General features: G+C 53.3%; 1 protein-coding gene across 1 annotated transcript; it reads right to left on the bottom strand.

The window, feature by feature from the left end:
- Window positions 1-1,247: 1,247 nt before the first annotated feature.
- Window positions 1,248-13,654, bottom strand: Aqp1 (aquaporin 1 (Colton blood group)). The gene is made up of 4 exons (XM_052173780.1): window positions 13,058-13,654; window positions 4,238-4,402; window positions 3,887-3,967; window positions 1,248-3,187 (listed from the first exon to the last, which is right to left on the bottom strand). Exons 1-4 carry the CDS (start codon window positions 13,439-13,441, stop codon window positions 3,008-3,010), a joined length of 810 nt encoding a protein of 269 aa, XP_052029740.1. The 5' UTR covers window positions 13,442-13,654; the 3' UTR covers window positions 1,248-3,007.
- Window positions 13,655-17,967: the final 4,313 nt, after the last annotated feature.

Genomic DNA, 17,967 nt, shown 5'->3' with positions numbered 1-17,967 from the left:
GATTCTAGAAATTGCAACTTACAGAAGTCATGCAAGAGAGGCTACATTGTGGAGTTGAGCAGAGGTGGCTGACTAGGAATTAAGCAGCTGGAGTCCACAGTGGTTGGAGACTGAGGGGACCTGAGACTTAGGAGATAGGACAGGGAAGAAGCAATCTAAGAGGGACTGTGAGAGATTTTGGCATGCTCTCATATATGAGTCTGTGAGGCTTTGGGCTAGCCCCTATAGTGTTCCTACAGGCTAGCAGGCAGTCTCTCATTCCAACAGCACATGCCTCACCAGGAAGAAGCCAGGGTCATTTGGATGGGCTAACCACTCCAGGGTCCTCGGTATACTGCAATCAGTTAGAAACACTACACTAAGCCTTCTCCAATGTCATCCCTTACGCTATATCATCAGAAACACGATGACCTGCTGAGTCCTGCCCATGCCCCCTTCCCTTCTCAGCCTACACTCTGATGACATTTGTGCTTGCCACATGTCGAGCATTCCATCAGCTTGAGGGTTCTCGCCTCCCAGACCAAACCTCAGTTGGAAGGAGCAGGCTTGCCGATGCATGGCCTGTTCCCAGTGGCTAAGTTCACACAGACTCCCTTGGCGTGTCCATGTGTCACACATGGTGTCTCAGTCTCTGTATAGCATAGCACTGGACTCATTTTCTCTGATGTGTCAACCCTCAAGAGTTCTCCTGGGGGTCCCAAGATATAAGTATAGGTGAAGCTTCCAGGGCAAGCAAAGCTGCGTCTCCTCAGCTGGGCCCTGAGGAGAGCCCAGAGTTTAAGAGGGTTGTGACTTCAACTCTGCCTCCCTAACTCTTCCACTCTCCAGAACCCAAAGTGACTGCTTTCATCCTGTTTAAACTGACCTGAATTTTTCCTTCACTTCCCCATAGATATCTCGCAGATGTTCACAGCTTCGGAAGTCTCCCTATTGAGAACAAAACCCTGTCCCTCCTAGGGTCTGTGGTATAAATATACCCATTTCCTAGGTCCAAGGTGTCCTTAGGGCACAAGGTCATCCTGTCTTCTTCCCAGGCTGGGAGGTACAGAAATGAGAATAATCCCCTCACAGATGGGAGTCCCTTTGTGGGGATGCAATACCAAAAAAGAAAGAAAGAAAGAAAGAAAGAAAGAAAGAAAGAAAGAAAGAAAGAAAGAAAGAAAGAAAGAAAGAAAGAAAGAAAGAAAGAAAGAAAGAAAGAAAGAAAGAAAGAAAGAAAGAAAGAAAAAACCACAGGAGGCCTGGAGGACCTTACAAGTCATTGTCCTTTATTTTCTTACCATAAGATGAAATTTCAATTGCAAGGAAACATACACAGAGCAGACAGATACAGGGCCCTGGTTCACAGTGGCCAGAACCAGGGATGGGGCTGCCCTACCCTACTCCAGCACAACTCTCACCACCTCCACCCCCACCCCCACCCCCACCCTCACCCCTCACCCCACCCCTGGCCCTTAGCCATTGCCCAGGCAGAAACTGAGAAACTGGAGGTGAGAGGAGTCTACTTCATTGACCATGGAGTGGCCAGACATGGCCTTGACTGCTAAGCTTGACCTAATATGATATAAGTTGAGCATTTGGGTCCTCAGTGTCCTTATCTGTTAAGTGGGTACAGTGCCTGCTAGGGAATGGAGAAGACGGTGCAGCTGTGGGATATGCCAGTGCTCAATGGCCTCCTGACTGTTCTGCTGCTTCTAAGCACCTGAAGAATGTGGCTCTCGGTTCACAGCACAGTTAAAGGCACAGTGGTTAGAGCTGCTCTGGCTTGATGGGATTGAATGCAATAGCCTAGGGAACTAAAGGCAACCCCTGGCTGACTGACTGCACTCTGAGCTGCACTGTCAGGTCAGTGCAGAGAGAAGGCTGTGCCTGGAGTCACATCGTGAGCCTCTTCAGATTGTCCAGGCTCTGATCAAATTCATCCAGCCAGGAGCTCGAAAGCCAAGGCAAGAGTGACCTCCTTGATCATGATGGACTAGGGGTGTCCAAGCCCCTGCGTGCCCAGCCTGGGCATCTGTCGAGAGTCTGTTGCATATCTAGCCCTTTCTTTCCTCAGACAGGACACTGCAGACAGTCCAATGCTCTTTAATAAACACTCACACTCCAGATCTATTCTGCAAGGGAGACTACAAGACCAAAACAAACATCCAGTCGGTGCCATGTTACATGGGCAGACACACTAGAGCTAGGTAAAAAAAAAAGAGTGTGAGCACTTCCTCCACCACGAAATGACCTTTGTTCTGCTACAGGAAGCCTACCTACCGGAAGGCTCTCTGTGAACACACACTTCCAGCACCCTGGACTGCTTCTCTGCCCCGTAGCTCATCCACATGGTCTGTGGATGCTGGGAAAGAGCTCAGGCCAGGAACACAAAGCGGCGCTGTCTAGACTGTCCCTTCTAGAACCTGTGGCATGTCCACATTTACAGAATCCCCAAAGCTGTCCCTTCCTTGCCACTTTGCAATGTGATCACTGAGGCCTCAACACGGGGACAATTCCAAGGTCTTAGAGTGAGTTCAAGGAGAAGGGTCCTGGAGGTAAGTCAGACCAAAGGGGAAAGTTAGGGGACCTCCTCTCCCTCAAAGTGCCTTTGGGGAAAAGGTGCGTGCCCAAGGAAGGCTGTGATCAAAGGCACAAAGCAACAATGGCAGAATCCCAGGCACCTAAGGTGGGGGACTTGCTGGGCAGCTTTGGAACGAGGGGGACTTCCTAGCACACTCTGAGGGGACAGCTAGCAGGTGGGTCCCTCCCTTTCACCCCTCTATGATGTCAAAGGAGTGAGGTGCTGAGTTGATAAATCTTGGTCCCCAGGAAGCTCTGAGACCAGGAAACAGAAAGAAAGACAGTGATATTACTGCCCCAGACAAGGCCAGACCCTGCGGGTCAGGCAGGTCTTGGGGAGTGACTTTGGCCAGCTTGTCAGAGTGTCTACAATATGATTTCAGCCCTCCCCTCCCTCCGCCCATCCCTGCCCCACCCCCGTATGGATGCCTAGGCCGAGCCTCCTCTATTTGGGCTTCATCTCCACCCTGGAGTTGATGTCGTCAGCATCCAGGTCATACTCCTCCACCTGGCCACTGGTCCACACTTTTATGCGGTCTGTGAAGTCGCTGCTGCGTGGAGCCAGGATGAAGTCGTAGATGAGCACTGCCAGGGCACCCCCGATGAAAGGCCCCACCCAGAAAATCTAGGAAAGAAGCATGAGAGTTTAGAGGACAGCCGGCCACGCTACCCCTCCCATAGGGATCTCCCCCTCCCCTCTGTCTTGAGTCAGAAGCAGACAGACCAGACCCCTACTTTCTGATCCCAGTGCCCCTCAGAGTGGTCCCAGACCAGGATGTGTAGTGGGGACATGTCCTTGCCACAGTAGACAGCTCAGGTATCTCTGTAACAGTCTGTTCCTGAGGAAGGCTGCCACTTCCTTCCCCAAGCCTGGGAAGGTTCCCAGAGACGGGCTAGGAACTCACAGACCAAAGGTAATCAAAGCTAAAACCTCTGCGATATGTCTTCTCTCAGCTCTAGGGGCAGACATGCGTCCCTCCCTGATGGGAGAGGCGACAATCCTAAGACCACTTCATTCAAAGTCTGGGAAACCAAGGCCCAAAACCTTCCTGAGCTTGCAAAATCCAAAGGTGGCAGGGCCACGACTTGGTCCCCGCAGTCCACCACACAGTTGGGGTGACGGGGCAGGGCAATATTTGATCTGCCAGAGTAGAGACGACACGGATCTTTTCATGATCTGAACCCCTTCCTTCATCCCAGGGTTTGGTTTCTTGATTTCCTCTGTCCCTACCTGTCTCCCAGAATCTCTATGAGAGGAAACTAATGTCTGAACAGTGGAAGGAGCTGGCTTCCGCCACATGCCTGGCTACCCACGGTGACTTACCCAGTGGTTTGAGAAGTTGCGTGTGAGCACAGCAGAGCCAAAGGACCGGGCAGGGTTGATACCGCAACCAGTGTAGTCAATCTGGAAGGAGAGCGTGCAAGGAACAGGAGTGTGAGGGAAGCAGCATGGAGGACAGGGAGACAAAGAGCAGACCAGGGAAAAGCAGTCCCAGTGGAGAAAGTGGCATGATCCCAGGGGTGTCCTTCCCGTGTCACCAGAGTGTGTCTGCCATCCCCCCACCCCGTGGAAGTCCCATCCTGAGGACTGCACACACCCCACTAGCCCTACACACCACCTCTTACCTTGGCCCTGACCTCCCCGTGGCCCCCACCTGAGAACTCCCTTACTCACCGCCAGCAGGTGTCCTAGGGCCACAGACAAGCCAATAGCAAGCGGGGCTGAGCCACCCAAGTCTCGGCGCCTCCGGTCAGTGGTGGCCAGAACGCACAGCACCAGCTGCAGAGTGCCAATGATCTCAATGCCCAGGCCCTGGCCGGAGTTCACACCATGAGCCAGCTGCAGAGAAGAGAAGCGAGAAGGTCTGGGTGGCAATCGTAACAAGACTCCCAGAGCACCAAACCCAGGCACCAAGAGGCAATCTTCAACCACATCATAGCTTAGTACTGAACTGCTCACTGTGTCACCCCAGAGGGGGCAAGCAACAAACACAGGCCTTGTCTCCTCCCACACCTGCTGCTGCTCTAACTCCATCCCCAGGCCTGTCTAGACTGCTCAGCGGCCCAGGGTGACGCAGGGGCATCTTTGTTGGCTACAAGGCATGCCCGGTGTTCCAGGTAAGAGGTGAGAGTCAGACGTGAGAGGTGGCCAGGGATGTCTGGGAGAAGAAACATGTGGGTAGGAAGACTCAAGTGGAGATACTGCCTCACCCTGTCAAGTCCACATCTTTCCCTATCTCCATCTCCTTTCCCTTCCTCATCTCCTCTCGCCCCCTCTTCTCCCCCCCCCCCGGCCTGCTTCCCTCTCTTTGGCTACGTTGGCCCGAGCACGGTGTAGTCTGGCTGCCCCTACTCCTAAGCCACTTTTGGAAAGATGACTCATGCAAAAAGAAGGGCGTGAGAACTGCCCCGAAGTCTCTGTGGAGCCCTGTGGTACCTGAGCTGCCCTGGGGAGATCCTCCCAGAGGATCCAGAAAGCTGCTCCAAGTGGGGGTGGGGAGACAAGGCCAGGCACCCACAGAGCAGCTGAGGCATCTTGGTGAGGGTGCAGGGATGGTCTCCCTCCCAAAAAGCTGACACTGAAGGTTCACTTCCAGTTTCCCCACTGAGCGGTGGTACCCCCAAAGCCGGCAGGCATTCTTCAGGGGAGGAGAGGGGGGCTCTTCCCGGTTCAGCCCTGAGGCCACCTCACAAAAACAATACTCTTCCCGCCTTTGTCTGCAGTGCTGGCTCTCAGGGAGTGACTCACATCCCTCCACTGCCTTGAAGCTCCAGCTTTGGGCCTTTCCAGGCAAACCCCAAAGCTGTGTCCCCTACCTGCAATGAGCCTTCTGGGGCAATGCCCAACTATTATCTGACTACAACGGAGGCAATAGAAGCAGAATCCCAGTGTTCAGGTTCTTACTCTTCTAGTGGGCACCATGAACATGGCCGTCTCTGGGCCTCAGTTTCTTCATCTGCAAAATGGGTTTAAGGTCTCAGTTCCATCTCAACTCTAGAGCCTCCAGAAGAGTCAAAGGTAGCAGGACATTTGGATACGTTGGCAAAAGCAAGAAATGTCAGGCGGTGGAGATGGGAGTGCCTTCAGAGGCTGCCTGAAGCTGGGACGGCCTGACGGAAGAATGACTAGAAGTCCCTAATGGCTGTCTCCACTTGTGCCTGGAAAGCCTGTGGTTCTTTGACATTCATGACTTTTCTCCCTCCATCTTCCCTACTCTCAGGCTGGCCTGACCGCTGGCTGGCAGAAGCCCTGCGATGAACACTTCCTTGCCAATTAACGGAGCTGCCCCTAAGCCTCCTCCTCAGAGCCAGTCCCTGCCCTGCCCTTCTCACAGATGTAGCCAGAGCCAGTTTATCTCTTCCCCTGGTTCCTAATCAGAGCTGAGTCCCAGGACCTACTCAAGGTACCACTTTCTGTCTACACGGAGCCCTGGTTCCCGGCCCAGAGGTCTGAGTTCTCAGGAAGCAGGAGACAGCCCTCTGACCTGGGAACTCCGGAAAGGACCCGACTCCTGATGGTCCGGCAGCTTCCCCTTCCAGTGCCCACCACCACCTGAGCAGCAGCCATCTTGCTTGCTTCGGCAGATAGAGGCCTGCTCGCCCACTGCCTAATGGACTGGAGCTACTTATATCTCGGAAAACAGCGAGAGCGTTAGAGACGATAGAGGCCTGTGGAAACTCGCTGTCTGGGAAGGAGCAGGTTGGAAAAGTCAAACCGTAGCAATCGTGTACAGCCCATTACATTCCAAATGACTGCTTAAACAGGGCCCGAGCCCAGTTAGTGTCATTTATCCTTGGAGAGGATCCACGTTTGCACACGGGTGCAGAGTTGCCTGGATTTTCATCAACTAGAGTTAAAAGAGCGACACTTGGTTTTGGTTTTCGTTTTCAGCTCTTGTGAAGAAGCATCCAAAGCTGCTGATCACTAGACCCAGGCGGGCCCAGCCTCAGCCAACGTCCAGACTCACCAGCTCGGAGGAGTTTTCTATGGGACTAGGCTTCTTTCTGCCCCCATCTGCCACACCCTCCTGGAGTCATCTGAGCAGTTGAGTGTCACAGAGAAGAGGTGGCCACCTGCCACCAAGCTGGGTGTTTTTGTCCCTCCTGGTCTGGGGGCCTTACCTGGCCTCTGCACACCTCTGAGGGGAGGCTCATTAAAAGTGCAGTTCCCAGAGCTCCCAGCCTCTCTGTAATAGCTGACTCCAGCAAAACCCTTAGAGAGAAGGGCCTATGCCTGCACGAGTTAGCTGGGAGATGATAGGCCAAGCGGTAGCCTTTGAGACTCACGTGCAAGAGGACAGAGCAGGTACATATGCTCAAGGAGGAGGCAGCGAGACCTGAGCCCTCGCCTCGGGGTTGATGTCACCTCAGGCTCATAGGCTGATGTGCTGGCTACGAGGGAACCAGACTGATTCCAGCTTAAAATGGGTTGCTGGCAGGAGGTGGCTCTGAGATTCCTAGTGTCCCAGCCCAGGCTGGACCTCTGCATGCCACGCTACCTGAACCCTCCCTGACACTTGAAGGTAGGCCGCCAGGACAGCTCACAAAGTCCCAGGCATGGGCCCCTGACTTTTGGTAAGGGCCTCCCATGCCCCACCCTTGAGAAGCAGCAGAATCCAGAGCCAGGCCTGGCTGAGTCTGAGCCTCTGCTCTCAAGGAACAGCTCAAGAGACATGGCTGTCTGCCCACCGCACTGTCTGCAGTTCTCAGCACTGGCCCGCCAGGGAGCGGTGGGCCCCACCTCATCACCTCTCAGACAGCGCTTACGTGTGCTCAGTGTACAGCTGGGTGGGTCTGTGTCCGCTGTGTCTACAAGTAGCCATGTGTCTGCGGTGGCTTTCAGCTCCTCTTTTGTGTTAGACCTTAACAGGTTTACTACAGAATAGTTAAATGATCTAAGAACTATCAAAATATAAGACCTATAGTCAGTTAGAAAACAAAACCAATTTAGACTAAAAATAAATTATGTTTAAAAATGCACAACTACATGAATCAGATAAAACTATTCCCAATGTGAATGTTTTTAATAATCCTCCCTTAGAAACTGATAGAATGAGTCAGTCACAAAAACAGAAAAAAAAAGAGGCTAAGAATACAAACAAGCAATTAAACCATGAAAACATCAATAGTTGATTAAAGGAAAGTAGGGAAAAACCCTCACTTGGGGATTTAGAGACTAGTCAGTCTTCTTATAATCCCTAGGGGGAAATTTGCACAAGCTGATAGGGGCCTGGCCAAGTCTCCTGAGCAGGAGCCCAAGATCCGCCGTGACTCAGGGCACCACACCACGCTGGGCATGCTCTGCAGACTTGGGGCTCTCTGCAGCACGAAGTCCCAGCTGGTCTCTGTGTATTTGCACTGGTGTGTCTGATGGCGTTTCTGAATGCGTCACAGTGTCCCTGAGCTCCGTGCGCACAGGGGTGGTGCCACTTCTATCTGGAGGAGGGAAGAGCGAGACCCTCGAGCGACAGCAGCTGCTTGCTGCTCTCAAAGGCCTTTTATTTGCTCCCAGAGCCATTTTATCTTTCTGACAAGAAACAATACACAAAGCAAAGACTTCCAGCTTCCTTTCTTTCTTTTCCTTACTGCAGGGCAAGGAGAGGAAGAGGTGCCCAGGAGGACCTTCCCCCTCCTTTGTCCCCAGATCAAAGCAGTGTTGAGAGCATGTTCTTTGCCCTATGTCATGTATGTGCATGTGTGTGTACATGTTTGTAGAAGGTTTGGAGCATGGCATTACCCACTGTACAACCTTGACAAGGATCTATAACTTGTTTGGGTCTCATTTTCCCAACAGCAGACTGCAGGTGTTGGCCTCCACTCTAGCCCTGAGCTGTCTTTGGTTCCTCCCTGCCTGAAATCAGGTAGGCACCCTCTAGCCAGCATTCAGAAACCCGAGTTCAAGTCTCCATTTCCCATTCTCAGTTTGGCATAAAGCACAAAGCCCCTTACCAACCTACACTGCACTTCCACACTGCCAAGCTCGCCCAGAGTAGCTTCCTGGTCAGGTGGGTCCAACCTCCAGATTTCTAGAGGTAGGGGGCATCTGTTTAGAGGAAGCTACTTCCTGAGTCAAAAAAAAATTCTTTATACGGAACAGAAACTCCCCCTCTGGATAGTCTCTTCTGGAATTTCAAGCTCCTGAGGGGGCTGATCATGTCTGCCGCTGTCTTTGGTCTATGGGATTTAGTCTCAGACTCAAGGATACTCAGGAACATTAGCTCTTTGGGTAAGTAAAGATAGCCCCCATCCACACCCCTGGTCATTCCACTTGGGCTGTTCCCACTCATCCTAATACTGTGGTTGAGGAGCCCCTCTAGTCTCCAGAAAAAAGCCCAGAGAGAGGAGTCCCTGAGCACTGAAGAGCCCCGAAGACAGTTTCCTGCACTTGTCTGCAGGCATGAGGCTCACGTCTCCGCTATACTTTAAAAAGTAGGGACAGGAGAGTTCCCAGGACAGAGAACTGCTACCAACAAGAACATAAGGCTCTTCTGCCACCGTGAATGGCTTCCAGTGAGGAGGTAGGGGTGGGTAGGGGGACACTGTGACGTGCCTGGAGAGACCTGTCAGGTTACAGTTAACAATACCCTGAGTGGGACCCTGGAGAGTAGGGCTGCGTAGGGGCCTCTGGATGATCTGCTGAAAGCTTCTTGGGCTACAAAGGAAGCACCAGGGCAGAGCGGCTGAGGCTGGGGTGGGGTGGGAGCCGCTTTCCTAAGATGCCACCTGCATGAGCCCTCTTAGAGTGCTGTCTGTTAAATACTTGTCCCAAATGGACCCTGGTTTGGGACAGGTAGACCACACTAGCTGCACAAACCCAGCACATGCTGTGGGGGACCCAGCCTCAGAATTTCTGTGGGAAGGAATGTCTGCTCTACCACAGACGTTCAAGAGAATGTCAAGAGGCCCCGCCTCTACGCGCTCTTCCCCCTGCCCTTTCCCTCCTAGCTTCTGCCTGGAAACAATAATTACAGGTCCCAGCTCTGCTGTTATGCCCAGCCCCCAGCTCTGTCCCTGGCCATGCTGGACTTGGTCAGGACATTGGAATCTTATGCTTCTTTTCCATAGCCCACTCCTAGGTCCTAGCAGAGGTAGCAAGGGACTCAACCCTGGTTGGCCTACAGGTAAGAAAGACCCTCTGCCCTCAGGGCTGAGAAAGCTAACACTCAAGAAACTGAGAGAGGAATAAGCATTCAGGGCTAATACACACACACACACACACACACACACACACACACACACACAATCTGGAATAACAGGTGGAAGCGTTTCCAAGTATTTGGGTCCTGAATCAATAAGACTGAGAGATGACCCTGAAGAGAATAGGTGTACCCTCTGCCCTAGACCCCAGACCCCAGGTGGCTAGGCTGGGAGGCTCTGGGAAAATAGTCTCCTCCAGAAAGAGACCAGGCAAGGTCCAGGGCTTCTACTGCCTTCAAAATCCAGCCTCCTACCATGACTCCAACCTGCCCAAATTTGATGACCACCTCAACTCCTCGGCCTCCACTGACCCTCTGCCTCAGCTCTTCCCAGAAGCCCCTTCTCTGCCGACATTTGGGTTCTTACAGGACGATCTCCCTGGAGCTCTCCTGGCTCTCCCATCCTTTCAGTTCAGAAGTTCCCTGGCCCGCCCTGACACCTCTTATCTCACCTGCCTCCTGCCTGCTATCACAGGCAGCTGTGCAGTTTATCTGGCCTCAGGCCCATGAGCTGCCCAGAGTGGGGAGCCTGGCTGACCCAGCCTTGCCCTCAGCATCCAACACCCCAGTCATTTCTGCAGGATGAGGGCCAGAAAGGGGAAGAATGAAAACAGCCGGGATGCCAGGACTGGAAGGCTCCAGCATCCTCTACTCTCCAAAGCCGGCCACACCCTTTTGAATCCTGTTCATGGCTTCATAGGTGGGAACTGGGGCCATCTGAGTGAGCCCAGCCTATTGCATGGAACAGCATAGGGTGCAGGTGACTGACCCCAGGGCTGGGGGCCACAGAGCCTGTAGCCAAGGCTATAAATTAGGCTCTACCTCTTTAACCCAGAAAGGACCAATGGACTTACAGGAGGCCTGTGGTCTCCATGGGGCGTTTCCTGAGCCCTGACTTAGTCAGGAGAATGTTGTCCCCACCGTGTCCCTGGGGGACACCCCCTGACTCACCCAACCACTTCCTGCCACTTTCCCCTCTATTTTCTTTGGAAATCTCCATGCCAACAACTCACCCCACCCAGGTTCTGGCGGCAGGGTCGGGGTAAGAACAGAGGAGCCGTGAGAGCCTTCCCCGAGGATGTAGAGGGAAGAGGCTGATACCTGCTCCATTGACTGTGGTTTCTCTAAGGCACTGAGACCATTCCCAGTCCCTCCATAACCAGGAGCCAGTGCCCAGGGAGAGCCACATGCTAAAGGTCCGTTGTTTGTTTGGATGGGGTAGTAGGAGCCTCACCACAATGTTTGGTCCCTCTAAATGACACTGCTGCCGGGGCTCCTCTTAGCCAAGTCCTTTTGGGGTCAATAATTAGCTCCAGCCAATAATATAAGCTAGTAGTGTGGGAGGAGCAGGAATGACCCCAGAACCTAGGTTCCTTTAGAACCTCAGGATGCTCAGCTCCAGGAAGACTCAGTGGTTAACAACAAACAGGGCTTAGGATGCATGCCTCCTTCCCCGAGCTGTCCTCACACTGGCCTGAAGCTTTTTCTCCTTCAGCTGTATATATCCTGCCTGACGCAGATACTCTGGCACTTCTGGAAAACTGGGGTGGGGGGATCAGGAGGGAGAAAGCAGGGGCAAGAAGGAGACTGAAGTGGGGTGTAGCCAGACTCAGGCGCTGCCGAAGCAATCACATTCTGCCTCTGCCTTGGATGACCATATTAGAAATGCAAAGCCTTTGCCAGCAAGGGCATAGGTCTTGCCTGTCACTTGACTTGGAAGAGACAAGGGCTAGGAGGGAGCACGCACTGCTTCCCTCCTCCCCAGCCCCCACCTCAGTGGGAACTTGAACCTCCTCGAAGGAATTCACTGAGGCACCTAGCCCTGCTCCTATTGGAGAGACTGAAGTCTAGAGGGACACAGCCTGTCTAACCCTGCTCCTTATGCCTGCGGGCAGGCCAAGTTTTCCCCCAGCTGAAGTCTAAACTCCAGCCACAGGGCTAATCTTCAATCTCCAGCTGAGCAGAGGTTGACTTAAAAGTGTGATGGTGAGGTGTCACTGTGGCAGAGTGCTCATCCCTGTAGCAGAGCCAGCAGCTGCCCTCTGACCCAGACTTTCACCTCCCTCCCCATCTGCATCTCCAGGACCTGAACTTCAGCTAGGAACTGAAAGGCTTCTACTCACTCATCGCCACCTGGCCGACTCCCAGGAGTCCTGGCCCGCTCACCCCCTTGCTCCTAAACCCACGCATTTGCCCTGCGGGGGTCCAGCCAGCTACATTTCTCTGGGTCTCGTCCTGCCACCTTTAGTCTCTGCCTCTGGTGAGGGACTCCAGCCTGTTCCATTCAGAGACACCCTATACCCTTACGCAGACACTCTTGCTAAACTAGCCCCCATTAAACCCGAGTGCCCTCAGTCATCATGGGTACTTAGCTAAGAAACTGGAAAAGGTCTGTGGCCAGGCAGCCACCACAGAGGCCACTCCCGCCCCACCGTGTGGAGTAGCCCAAGGACAGTTGTGTTGCCAGCATCTGCTTATCATTAAAGCCAGGAACAATGGGCACAAGTGCTTACACACTCTCCAACGCAGCACCAACCTGAAACTAGCTTCCACACGTTCAGGACACAGGCAGACACACACACACACACACCTTCACTTCCACCTCCGTACACAACAAGGAAGCATGCCCCACGGTCCAGTGGCCAAGCACTGCTGAGCTGAGCGCTTTTCCTGAACTGGTATCTAGAAAACTCTCTCAAAACTCTAGAGAAAGACAGTGTTGTTCCCTCAACTTTGTCTAATTATTGGGGGACAGACGAATGAAAGGGGGGGCTGTCTCCTGACTTTCTGACAAAGTTGATTTGGGGACCTGGGTAAGGATTAGAAGCCACTTAGAAGCCCAGGCAACTTATCAAGAGTCACACTCAGACACTTGCAGAAGTGGCTCTAAGCATGCTAGGTATCTGGAGAAAGTGGACTTGTAGGTAGAGGTTGCCTGGTACACAGAGCTGCAAAGGAGAAAGGCGGCTGCTCAGGTCGGACAGAGGAGGGCCGTGAAACTCCCGTGGAGGGGAGGAACTGCTGGCACACGGCTAGCTGCCCCTCCAGCTCAGTCCTGGCAGTAGAGCCTCTGCAGGGAACTTTGGCACAACCATCTATTGCCTAGCTCCCCCATGCTCACAGCACCAATCAGCAAACAGACCCTGGGGCACAACTGAGTTCTAGCCCCAGATCTCAGCGTGACCCCAGAAACCTTCACCCTTCTCTCTGTTCTTCAGTATCCCCCTTGGACGGCAAATGGAACCAGTTCCCTCTCTGTCTTCTCCTACAGCCCCCTAAGCCTGAGATACCCCACTCACGTCATTGCGGCCAAGTGAATTATCTTGTAGGGAGGAGGTGATGCCCGAGAGGATGGCGGTGGCGACGATGGCTCCCACACACTGGGCGATGATGTACATGACAGCCCGGAGGATGCTGATCTGACAGCTGAGCAGGAGCCCCAGTGTGACCGCCGGGTTGAGGTGGGCACCGCTGATGTGACCCACACTTTGGGCCAGAGTGGCGATGCTCAAACCGAAGGCCAGCGACACCTTCACGTTGTCCTGGACCAGCGTCTGGTTCCTCTCTAGCGGGTAATTGAAGCCTAGGGCAGTGCCGATGCTGATGAAGACGAAGAGGGTCATGGCCAGGAACTCGGCCACCACAGCCCTCCAGAAGAGCTTCTTCTTGATCTCGCTGGCCATGCTGGCAGAAGCCTCGACTTAACCGCTGGATGCCTGGTGCTCAGTTCCCTCTAAGAGCTGAGCCACAGCCTGGGCTGGGCCTATTTATAGGGCTGGGTGGGGGGAGCACAAAGGGAGGAAGGCCTCTCCTTGCTCCTGGCCCGCCCCACACCACACGAGCCTCCTCTCTGCGATGGATGCAGACAGGGCTCTGCTGTCTGCCTGCCAACTTTTTCCTTCCTCCTCTCCCCCTCCTGCCCTCCCTTGCTCCCTCCACCCGCCTCAGCCCTCGGCCCTGCCCAGCCTGAGGAGGCAACCGTTGCTCTAATAGGCTTTGGGAAATTCTTCCAAGCTGGCCCTTCTCAGGGGGCCAGAGAAATCCAGGTGTCCCCGCCCAGCCTGCAAGGCTCAAGGGTGCCTGAGGGCAGAGCCTGGCACTCTAGAAGGGGTGGGGAATAGGGGTTGTCTGGACTCCCCAGACGGACATTGCCCTCCCTGGAGGTGGCACCAGAAATTGCCTGCCTGTTCAATCCCGCTCTGAGCAGAGTTAGTAATCTGAAGTTCTCAGACCCAGACATCTCTGGCCTCCAATGTCCTGGCCTGGGACAAGCAGCTGCATCTCACTTTGGGGATGTCCCCTCGCCACCCAGGCCTCAGTTGATGGGGGCAGAGAAGCTTTCTGGGAGCCATCTAATCATTCTGCAGACAACGGTAGGCCTTACCCAGGCAAATCCTCAAACTTAAAACAACTTGAGCCAATAATTTGCGAGGGGGTGGGGAAGATAGTGGTGTGTAGGCTTCTTTCCTCTAATAGGCAAAAGAGCTAGCGGGTCACTGCAGATAGAAGGAGTGACAGCTAGACCCAAAAAGGAGAGAATGGGAGGCACGGGCTGGGGTGAAGAGACAGACGCAGAGAAGGAATGGCAGATGGAACAGCAGGAAGCATTGTGGAAGCGATGGTGGAAAGTTACGAGGTTCCCCCACCAGGCAGGAGACAGTGGCAGGAGCTAGGGATGCGCACTCGGACAGTGCTCAGCTGGGCACGGATTCAGTCATTAGCACCGCAGGAGAAAACCACACTTCAGAAACAGGAAGAGACAACCCGAGCAGAGAAGACACAGGGCTGGACCAGAATGGAGGTACAGAAGGAGGAGAGAGGAAGGTAGGGGGACAGAGGCACTTTCCAACACCAGGAGGGGAGGAGGGGATGTGGGAGCAGACCAGGCACCCACCACGCTTCCTGTGTGTACCCCCAACATCTGGAGTAAAGGACCAGAAAGCTGATCACTTGCCTACTGTTTGAGGGTGCTGGAAGGTGCCCCAGGCCCAGCAGGGAGGCTTTCTTTCATTGTGGCCATGAGGCAGGACCTGTTCTGATCTGGTCTCCTCTCCTCCCATCTTAGTCCTTATCAAAACCATTGGCTTCTTACCAATTAGAGGTGGGAAAACAACACTCACTGAGAGAGAAGGAGGTCTTTGAGTCTGACATCTGTCGAGATAGGGCCAAGCACCTTCTCTCCAGAGTCCATCCTGCAGAGAATGACACTGTCTCTCAAGGGCCAGCTTGTATTCAGCCGTAGCTCTGGAACATGATGTGACCTACAGAAATCCTGTGGTATGTTTGAGAAGAGCAGGTGGCTGGTTAGGAATTAATTTACCACCACACACCTAAATACTTAGAAGGCCAGGGGGAGTGGCTCTGAGCAGAAAGGTGGTGTAGCGGCTGCTTGGCAGCTGGATGTAATCAAAGACTTATTAACCCTCTAGAGAGGTAGCCAGTATGATGGAGCACTTCCCGGAACCTGCCACATCTTATATTCTGAGAGGTTCCCCAGTGACACAGCCCCTTAAGGAACTCATTCTTTGGTTCCTGGAGCCTCTAATCAGAGATCTGTCGGCAAGGCTGTGTAAGGCTCAGATCTGATGCTGTCTGGCTCAGGGACAGAATCCAGCCAAGAGGATTCTAGGAAAACAGTAGGGAGAGCTAGCCTCACACCAGAGGCTGGCAGTAGAACAGTGCATCAGAACCAAGTGAGGAATATAAGCCTTTGTGGACCTAACTGTGTCCCAAGAGGCTATGGCAGTACCTGCAGAACAGGTATATAGCTGAAATATGTAGTATGCTAGTGTGTGTGTGTGTGTCTGTGTGTGTGTGTGCCTGTGTGTGTGTGTGTGTGTCTGTGTGTGTGTGTGTGTCTGTGTGTGTGTAGAACAGTGGTGAGATTATTTTGGATATTACTAATATATTCTTTAGCACAAGGATTTTATTAGCACTAATATCACACCAAACAGCATTCTGGAGACCACAGGAACAACCATAGGACACAAAGACCACCTCCTTGTCTTCTTGAATCTTCCCTTCTGCCACATAAGTTCATAAATGGCTTAGACCCACTAACAACTGAACCTATGAACATGGCTTCACTCTTTGGGCAAAGGAGATGCTATCAGAATGCAGGCATTGCCTGAAATACCAGTGTGGACCTTTTCTGTCACTACTTCCCACAATGCCCAGGAGGCCCTGCAATTCTGAACTGGCTATTTTCATAGTAAAGTGGAAAGGTTCCTGGCTGTACGTCAGACAGAAAGGCCCTATACCTCACTCTTTTTCACTGGCCTGTCACAATCCAGGCCGGCTGGCCAGGAAAGGCAGGATGAAAACTAGGCAGTGCCTTGCTGAGGCTGGGGTAGCCATTGGCGATATGCCAAGGGAAGGAACACTGGGATTAGAACGCTCCATAACTTAATCCTAATCCCAGAGTTTAAGCACCTCCCCCACAAGGAAAGATCCCTGAGGCCCAGGTTACTCTACCCAGTTCACTGTCCCAGAACAAAGGACAAGGACCTTGGGCTACAAGCCTCAGGGTGTGCAGGGGTGCTGGTGAAACCAATTCCATCTTCCGTGCATAGCTGGGGTAGAGAGGGCAGCATGGATCTAAAGTGAAATCACAGAGGAGCAGGGTGCAGCCAGAGTCCCTACAGTGGAGTCATCTCTGGGAACCTAGGCCCAAGGCCGGTCCTGGCTGTGCTTCTCCTTTAGAGTGTCCCAATGCCCTAGGGCTGGTCCCCAGGTCTTTCTGTGAACAGGCTCCCAGGCTCAGGCCAGACTAAATAAAGTAGACGCCCCGTCCTAGTGCCCGAGCTTCAGGCGGGACTTGTCTCTCAGGCCCTAGTGGCAGCCACGGTTTTGTCCTGGCAAGTGCTTTTCCAGATGTGCCTCACTCCTGAACTGCCCAGCGAGGCCCATGCCAATCCGAGTTGACTGTTCAGAGGATGACCTGGGGCCGTCTTATTTCTTCGTTCGGCATTCCATAGAACTTCAGTCTCCATCTCAGAGGATGGCCTCTGATGCCTCAGATGCAGGTTAAGGACAGGATTCTTAGATGACACAGAAAAGAAACATCCATGGGCATGATCCAACTTAGGAACTTTGGTGACATGCAGGGCAGAGAAGCTGAAAAGGTAAACTAAAGCTCTTGCAGCAGAGATCTTCTGTATAAGCCAGGCATAGAACGTAATGGCTTCATTCCCTCCAGAAGGCCCACCAGGAATAGTGTGGGGTGGGAGGAGACTTGGCACGCACATAACTACCCGGTCAGCATAAGCTCACCACCAGCTTGGATGAGTTTTCCAGGCTGCTCCGGCTTTCCTGGGTTGGAAGCAAGAAGAGTGAAGCGGGAGGGAAAGACAGGATATCCCCTGATGGGCCTGAGGAACATGAACCCCTTTCCCCTCCCAGTCTACCCGCTGGGGATCCCAGCTTTGTCTGAAAATTTCCCCAGTGGGGCACCTGATTATACCCCTCTGCTGGCTTTAATCCAGAACTTGTCAGCCATGCCTCTCTGGCTTGTCCCAGAGAGGCAGGTTCTCTTAGGAGTTCACAGATAGAGGTGCCAATCTGGAGCGGTCTTCCTTGTGAGCCGAGGCCAGCCCCTCCAACAATGGGGGAGACAAGGTCAGCTCAAAACGATGGCATCGGCTTACTCGGGGCTTTGGAGTTCAACTGCTTCTCTACACCAGTGCTCAGGGTCCTCATAGCCCAGCGTGGCTTCATGGTGGCCAACTCCCATGCTCTAGCTCACCACACCTGCTGTGGCTGTGCAGTGGCCATCTCTCCTCCTCCCTAGATCCCCTGCAGACCCTCCATTGTGATGGGACCCTGGACCATGCCACCTAGAGTCTAGAAAAGGCTGGGTCTCTAAGACTGCTGAGCAGAGAGCTAGCTGGGCATGGTGGGAATTCTGCCCCCTATTCCTGCTCACAAGGGAAGGACATCTTGCTTCTCCCAGAATCTGAAGGGAGGAACCTCCTTGTCTGAGAGGCAGCACTCGGGCATTTAGGCATCATGTGATCACTCTTAAATCAAAAACGGATTTAGGAGGCCCCCAGTGATTCAGCGGGGATGGAACAATTTAATAATTTTCTAGGCTTCTGTTTCCTCTTCAGCCTGCTCCTCCCTATCCTCACACTCATTCCTACTTGGCCTGAGCCACAAGCCAGGCTTCTTGTCTTTGGGGTGAGGGGCAATGCCACACCCATTTCTGGAC

This window comes from Apodemus sylvaticus, chromosome 2 (genome assembly GCF_947179515.1).
Source record: "Apodemus sylvaticus chromosome 2, mApoSyl1.1, whole genome shotgun sequence".
Taxonomy (NCBI): domain Eukaryota; kingdom Metazoa; phylum Chordata; class Mammalia; order Rodentia; family Muridae; genus Apodemus; species Apodemus sylvaticus.
The sequence above is the reverse complement of the archived record's forward strand: the minus strand, read 5'-3'. Positions and strand labels throughout refer to the sequence as shown.

Excerpts from the sequence above, each read along its gene's own strand:
- Aqp1 (XM_052173780.1), bottom strand. The coding sequence starts at position 13,441 with ATGGCCAGCGAGATCAAGAAGAAGCTCTTCTGGAGGGCTGTGGTGGCC. Across the intron at positions 4,403-13,057 it reads ATTCACTTGGCCGCAATGAC|CTGGCTCATGGTGTGAACTC; the intron begins GTGAGTGGGGTA and ends TCTTCTCTGCAG. Across the intron at positions 3,968-4,237 it reads CCCTAGGACACCTGCTGGCG|ATTGACTACACTGGTTGCGG; the intron begins GTGAGTAAGGGA and ends CTCTCCTTCCAG.